This window comes from Macrosteles quadrilineatus, unplaced genomic scaffold (genome assembly GCF_028750875.1).
Source record: "Macrosteles quadrilineatus isolate MER2022 unplaced genomic scaffold, UCM_ALF_1.0 Scaffold_8__2_contigs__length_117827958, whole genome shotgun sequence".
Lineage (NCBI taxonomy): Eukaryota > Metazoa > Arthropoda > Insecta > Hemiptera > Cicadellidae > Macrosteles > Macrosteles quadrilineatus.
The window spans coordinates 43,772,752-43,779,632 of record NW_026542601.1 but is presented as its reverse complement, the minus strand read 5'-3'; the positions used below and the strand labels follow the sequence as shown (position 1 = coordinate 43,779,632).

Genomic DNA, 6,881 nt, shown 5'->3' with positions numbered 1-6,881 from the left:
ATAAGTCAGGCCCGCTATCGTATTGTCAAACTAGAATACTAAACACACAAAAAAACGACTTATTTCTAAAAAAAATAACTAAAAGGAAATATGTACAATAACGGGGACTTTTGGTAAGGCAGGCCCCCTATGTACAACTGCCGGTGTTGTCAAGTCACGACGGGGAGTTTTGATGAAGCAGATCCCCTAGCCTACTGCTGGTGTCAAGTCCGGTTTAGAGAAGGAGATCGCCATACACGATGTTCTTTGCGTATGCGATTCCATCTCGGACACGTTCGGGATGGACGAGAACGACAATATGGTCGGGATGTCTGACCCTACTGAGCAAGACGTACAGTTGCCCGTGCGTGAAGCAATCGGTCCGTAAATCAACACCGACTGAATCTATTGTCTGACCTTGGCTTTTGTGTCCGGTCATGCAATAGGCCAACATCAGTGGGAACTGACGTCGACGAACACGTAACGGCGAACCCTCGACAAACGCGAACGTAAACGTAATTCGGGGAATTCCGATAGGTTGCGTCTGTCCGGGAAGTCTCACTGTAATCAGCCGGTTGGTGATGCCGATTACGATGACTTTAGTGCCGTTGACGAGTCCTTCAGCGATGTCGAGATTCCTCATAATAAGGCAAACAGAGCCGATCTTCAGCCGCAGAACATGGTCTGGTACGCCCTTGCCAGTAGCCGTGTTCAGGAGTTGTACGTCGACATCCAGGCCATCGTCGTTTTCTCTGTCCACTGTGTCGGCGCTCCTCAGCTCGTACAGATGACCGTCAAGGGAGTTCAAGATGTGGTCGTTGATCTCCTTGACGTTCACTATCAGAGTCGAGAGGATTGCGCGTCGCGAACACAGATCAGAGTCGAGTAGGACGTTCGCAGGAAAGACGGAATCGACCAAATCAGTCAAAGATGTCACTTGTCTAATTCCGAGCAACGGAATTAGACTTTGTTCGTTCCGTCCCTCCAAGAAAGTTGTCGAACTAACAGTACCGTTGCCTACCCCGAGAAGGAAATCTGAATAGGCCGTGGAACTACTAGTTCGGTGAGCTGTGGTCAGGGCAAAGATTTTGAAGTGCTGCCAGAGATGGGAGGCCCGAAGTGAAACGCAAACAATATCAGATGGCGTTCGAGCGTTCACGACGACGGGTGCGATCTGGCGGAAGTCACCACAGCAGAGGAAGATTTTACCACCGAATAGCTCACTGGAACGCATGAGGTCTCGCAGGGATCTGTCGAGAACCTCGAAAACGAACCGATGTGCCATCGGTGCCTCATCGAAGACAATAAGCCTTGCGGCTCTGATAAGCTCTGCTCGCTGGGAGCCGTTGGTAATGTTCCAAAAGCCGGTGCCGTCACCGAAGTCGAGCGGCAACCGGAACATGCTGTGAGCTGTAGTCCCACCAGGCATGTTACCCGCGGCGATCCCAGAGCTGGCGACTGCCAGTGCAACCTGACGACAACCTCTCACGTATGCGAGAATGACACGAATAAGAGTGGTCTTCCCGTAGCCACCCGGACCGTCAAGGAAAATGATTTTCGACGACGTTCCGCTGGCTGGGGCATTGAGAACGGAGGTAACGTACTCAAATACACGGTTTTGGTCTTCAGAGAGCTTTGGCACCCACTCCTCCACAAACGCTCTCTGTTGATTTTCGCCGTGTAAGAGCAGTTCTCTGCCCAACTCCGTCGTGTCATCGTGTACATCGGGGAGGCCGTGATCTGCGACGCAAGAGCCCTGCCGACGGAGACTACGATCAATCTCGATGAGACTTAGCTTGTAGGCCAGTTCAACATCGAGAGGATTACGCTCTATGTGGTCCTCGCAGATAGAATCACGGAAAGCATCCCACAGGAGAGCTGCAGGAGCCCCCATGTTGCAGAGGATCACAAAGAAAGAACGAAGTCTCGGGCCAGTCATGAAAGTGGCGGCCTCGCGCAGTGCGTAGTGGTACTCCTTTTCGTCTTGCACCAAGCCATCGCACACAAACAGCCGAGCCTTATTATTGACCTCATCAATGTCTCGACGACGACTCTCGTTCACCGCGTGTGAGTCAAAGAGGTAGAGTCGCCCTTGGTAACGCCAAAAAGCTACTGCTACCAATTGACCCGTGAACACAAAGCCGCCATCAACAGAGTCGCCGGACATGGCCGTTTCCAACATCGCTGTTAAAGAAGTGGTCACATCGTCCAATTCGGCGTAGGAACGAGGATACAATCCATCACCAACATTGGAAATTTCCTCTATGGTTACATGATGGTTTGCAACCACGAAGTTCCTGGCAAGGTCCTCGGGGAAGAGATACCTATGCATGACGTTATACTCACGGCGGGATTGATTGTACAAACGGTCGCCGGCCATGAGTATTTCGTCAATGGCATTAGTACTGAACCCCCCGCAGAACACTTGCCAGGCGAGGGCACAGGCTGAATTAGCCATGCACTGTGCATTGTTGCTCTCAGTGAATCTCAGATCTCCCTGATGGAAAGACCCAACAGCAACACAAGAGTGATCCATACCAACAATTAAAGCGAATAACAAGTATAGATCACAAAAATCGGATTAATAATAGTCCAAATAGGATTAGAAGTGATCGTGAAACTTGAACATGTGTAGTCAAATTTGGTAGCAGAAATAAGAGCGAGAACCAACTCATTATACTGCATTAGCGACTTGTGTGTACTGCTTTACCAAAAATCCGCCATTTTTAATCTTTTTAAAGGTTGAAAGTTTTTTAATGTGTATTAGAGTATTTTTTTTTCATCATAAAAAAATTAGGAGCATAAAAAATAAAACTTTATGTCCGAAAATTTAAAAAAAACATTTTTGGAAGTAGGGCGTTTTTTTTTAAGGGAAAGGAGTGCGATTTTCGGAAAACGCAGAAGAGTATATTATAGAGAATTTAATTCCTGACCATGAAAATGATTTAAAATCTTTTCTATCTCTTACCGTGCTCGAGCTATAGCTGTTTGAAAAAAACGTGTTTTGTAGTTTTTAGAGGTCCGCCATTTTGGATTTTTGGGGGGGTTAAAATTTGAAAATGGGACTTTTGAAAATTTCACCATTAGCTTATGATCCCTTACTACAATACTACCAAATTACAAGTCTCTAGAACGTTTCTAAACGATTTATATGACCATACCAAAGTCATTAAATTTCAAACTTATTCTCCATAAGAATAACATGGGGCTCGTAAAAGTGGCAAAAAACCTTCAAATTTTGAGATTAAAATTAAGTTTTGGGGGTCAAGGAGTAAAGTTACGAAGAAACATGTAATGAGTAAAATTTAAAGTAAAGTAAGGAGAATACAAAGCAATAATAATTTTTTAAAAGAAAAATTATTTAAGTATAAAAAAATGGCGAAAACCGGTAAAAATGTAATAAAAATTTACCAAATTTTGAAAGTAGGGCGTTATTTGAAGCTGAAGGAGTGCGATTTTTGGAAAACGCCTAAGAGGGTTTTGTATAAAATTTAATTCCTGTTCCTGGATATACTTTCAAATCCTTTCTAGCTCTTACCGTTTTCGAGCTACATCCGGTAAAAAAAAAGTGTTTTTTCGTTTTCAGAGGTCCGCCATTTTGGATTTGTGGGTGGGTTAAAATTTTAAAATGGGACTTTTGCATATTTCACCGGTAATGTAAGATCTGCTACTACAATACTACGCAAATTTGAAGTCTCTAGCACGTTTCTAAGTGGTTCAGATGGGCACACGAAGTCGGCCATTTTTTATGTTATTTCCCATAAGAATAACATGGGGGGAAACCCTTAATTTCGGGGGGGTTAAAATTTAAAAATGTCACTTTTTGGAATTTTCCCGGGGGTTTGGGCACTAGACCTACAAAACACCGAAAATTTCAAGTCTCTAGCTCATCTACAAGTGGTCTAGAATTTGTATCCCCCAGTGAGTTACATATGCGGGATTATAGTATTTAGACTTATCATCCACTCATTGGAAAAATTGACAAAATTTCTAACCTCTCCCCCAAATTTCCACCCTTACAACCTGAACAGAAGATGTGACCCGAGCAGAGTAGGTGGACCCATTTTACTGAGGCTATAAATAGGAAGGCTTCAGGCCTAGATCTTATCCGAGCACAGCGAACGAAGGAGTGTCCCACCTACACGGACATAACGCTGAGTTAGTGAGTTAGGATAGGCGTTGGCCGAGAACAAAACAAAACAGGCTCCAGAGCGGAGCCCTGGGGTACACCGCGGCGGTCGTGAATATATTATACACTGCAGACTACAATAGTTGCATTTGTTTAGGTTGGTAGCACTGAGTCGGAGCAGTCGGAGTAGTTTCATTGGGTGATGAGAAAAATGGGAGTTTTCTAGGACGTTGCCTTTGGGCTTAAACATTGGTAGCGAGAAAAAATGGATTGACCTGATCGTTAGGATAGCCTATCATACACTTCTTAATTTAAAATTTTCATTTGTTTAGTTTGGTAGCCCTGAGTCGCCGTCGGTCCAGTTTTCTAGATTGATGCATTGGTACTAGGGAGGAGGTAAATTTGACTGACGATTCGTGGCAGAATTCCATGTATTCAAAAATATAGATTGTACAATATTTGCATTCCTTTGAACCCAATTAGTACATTAGAGGAAAATACGAAAACATAACACGACTAACTACAGTTATATTGATAAGCTGAATGCAAAACATTCATTTCCGTGCCATTACTCATGAAACACTCACGCAATCCCGCTTATCTCCTAATGTGCAAACACTGTTCCAACTTTAAACTTAGTATTCCAGTCGCGCCCGGCGCGGTATGGTGCATTATTTACAACCTATTGAGTTACCAGATAAAACAAACTTTTATATAGTGCGCACGTGTGAAAGGAGACGAGATCGAGTTACCCGTGGCGCGACCGCGACATGTGCGCCATAACTCGTCAGATGATGGACATAACCTCAAAGTCTTATCTTGCACGGACCGGTTTGGTGGGTGTTGTGACGGACTGCTCACAATTGGCGACAAATGCTGGTTGTCATTTTGTCAGAATACTGATACATTATGTAGTTTGTGTGTAGGCAGATTTGCAGTATTTTTCTAATCTGGCAGGGGTCTAATCTGGCAATAATTCGAAAGTGATTTGTATAAGATCCCTTATTCCCTTGTGACAATTGTGCAAGCATCATAACCACATGCATAAATATACTAACCCTAACAGAGCAAACAGTAAAACATTCAGTGCTTTATTAACAATGACTTACAAGTACTATTAAAATACTTGTATATTAAAATATTTGTAAAAAATTATAATACTTTTTAAACAGTGTCTTTCCTTATTCATTTATACATGGGCACAATTATTATAAAAGCAATTGTACATTCCAACGACTGCAGTTTACACCTGGTACACAGGAGGTGGACATTTAAACAGGTTAAAAGTCAGTAGCTGTTTGACGTTCGAACTGGGGCCCAGCTGTCTTTGGTCATTGGGCTTTAGATGGTCCAGGCAAAAAATAAAAACAGCTGGACTATGTCAGTAACAAAGCTACATAATATTATATATAATCTTACGCCAACCTACACCAATCCGGGGTTTAATAAGCCCGGCTACTCCCCTATCTAAATTAGTTAAACACTAGCGCTCGCCCTGGGGTCGAAAACTCGACCAAAAATATGTAATGTACAGACTTCTCTATTTTCACCTCACACTGTAAATAAAACATGTAATTGGAATTTGTTTGGATTTTCTGTAAAAATTTTGTTGTTATTTTGTTTCCAACATGGCAACCCATAAGGCCCATTTTAATATTTTTAAAATTTTAAATTAATTTTTGTGCTTATTTTTGAGCCTATTTTAATTTATAAAGGGATTCTGCACATCTACAGGATAATGTCTTTTATTTGGTACCAACCGCCTGTAATTCGGTCCAGTAGTAGGGTCAGACTAGCTGTCATAAGTTTTGCAAAAGTTTTTTAGTAAGATTATATACCTAATCAAATACCTTTACATTACAATATCAAAAGTACTTCGTTTTTCTTCTAGAGGGCCTTTTTTACATTCCAAGGTTGTTTGGCCATGTAAAATATCAACCTGGAAATTTGTAAAGGAAACGAAAGGAGAATTTGCAGTATGTAAATCAATTGTGCGAATCAAGGTCCTTTCAGTACACACAAGTACAATCGGCACTAAATCGTAACAGTTTCCAGTCGAGTGCAACCGGTTTTGCTCTTGGATGCAGAAGTTCCCATATGTTTCCTCTGCAACTGGGCGGGAGAAGAGGAAGAATTTAGACAGCATTCCGCGGACATCATTAGCAAGCGCGTGGCAGAAAAAAACCGGCAAGTCAAATCGCCTCATTTAACACTCTCTGGTTACTTTTGGCATAATTGGGCCGAACCGCCGGTCTCTCTGGACCGACTGGGCGACTTGAATCTGGAACAGATTTGGGAGTGGAACCTAATAAGAAAAATTTAGTATCGGTATATCTTCCGATTTTTAGAACACCTTTTGTTTACGAGGATACAATCTTTGGAGAAACAAAATTCAAGATTTTAAGATATTCTTAAAGATTTTTGGAATTTCAAGATGTGATGTGTTCATGAAGTTTGGAGCTTGGGTCAAATTATGCCTACAATATTTGGAAGTTAATTATTTACGAGGAATCATTCTGAGTCTCCAAGAAAATGGTTTGATGGATCATCATCTAAAAGCTTAGATCAACCACTTCTTCAGAAAATAATTCAGGGTGGCTTAATGAGTATATCTATATAGGGCCAGTTGTATACTAACATTTTCATAGTTCTTTATTTCAAAACTATTATAACAGCGTTTTGAGGATACATCAATACTTCTTTAACAACATCAAATCTTAGTTGCGGAATACAAAGACGTTCTCGGTGGAAAAATTGAGAATAGTTTTGTGAA

The 6,881-nt window shown here is 42.1% G+C and overlaps 1 protein-coding gene across 1 annotated transcript; it reads right to left on the bottom strand.

Moving 5' to 3' along the window:
• Positions 1 to 214: 214 nt before the first annotated feature.
• LOC129000354 (ATP-dependent DNA helicase PIF1-like) lies at positions 215 to 2,515 on the bottom strand. The gene has a single exon (XM_054427317.1). The coding sequence runs from the start codon at positions 2,513 to 2,515 to the stop codon at positions 215 to 217; it is 2,301 nt and encodes a 766-aa protein (XP_054283292.1).
• Positions 2,516 to 6,881: the final 4,366 nt, after the last annotated feature.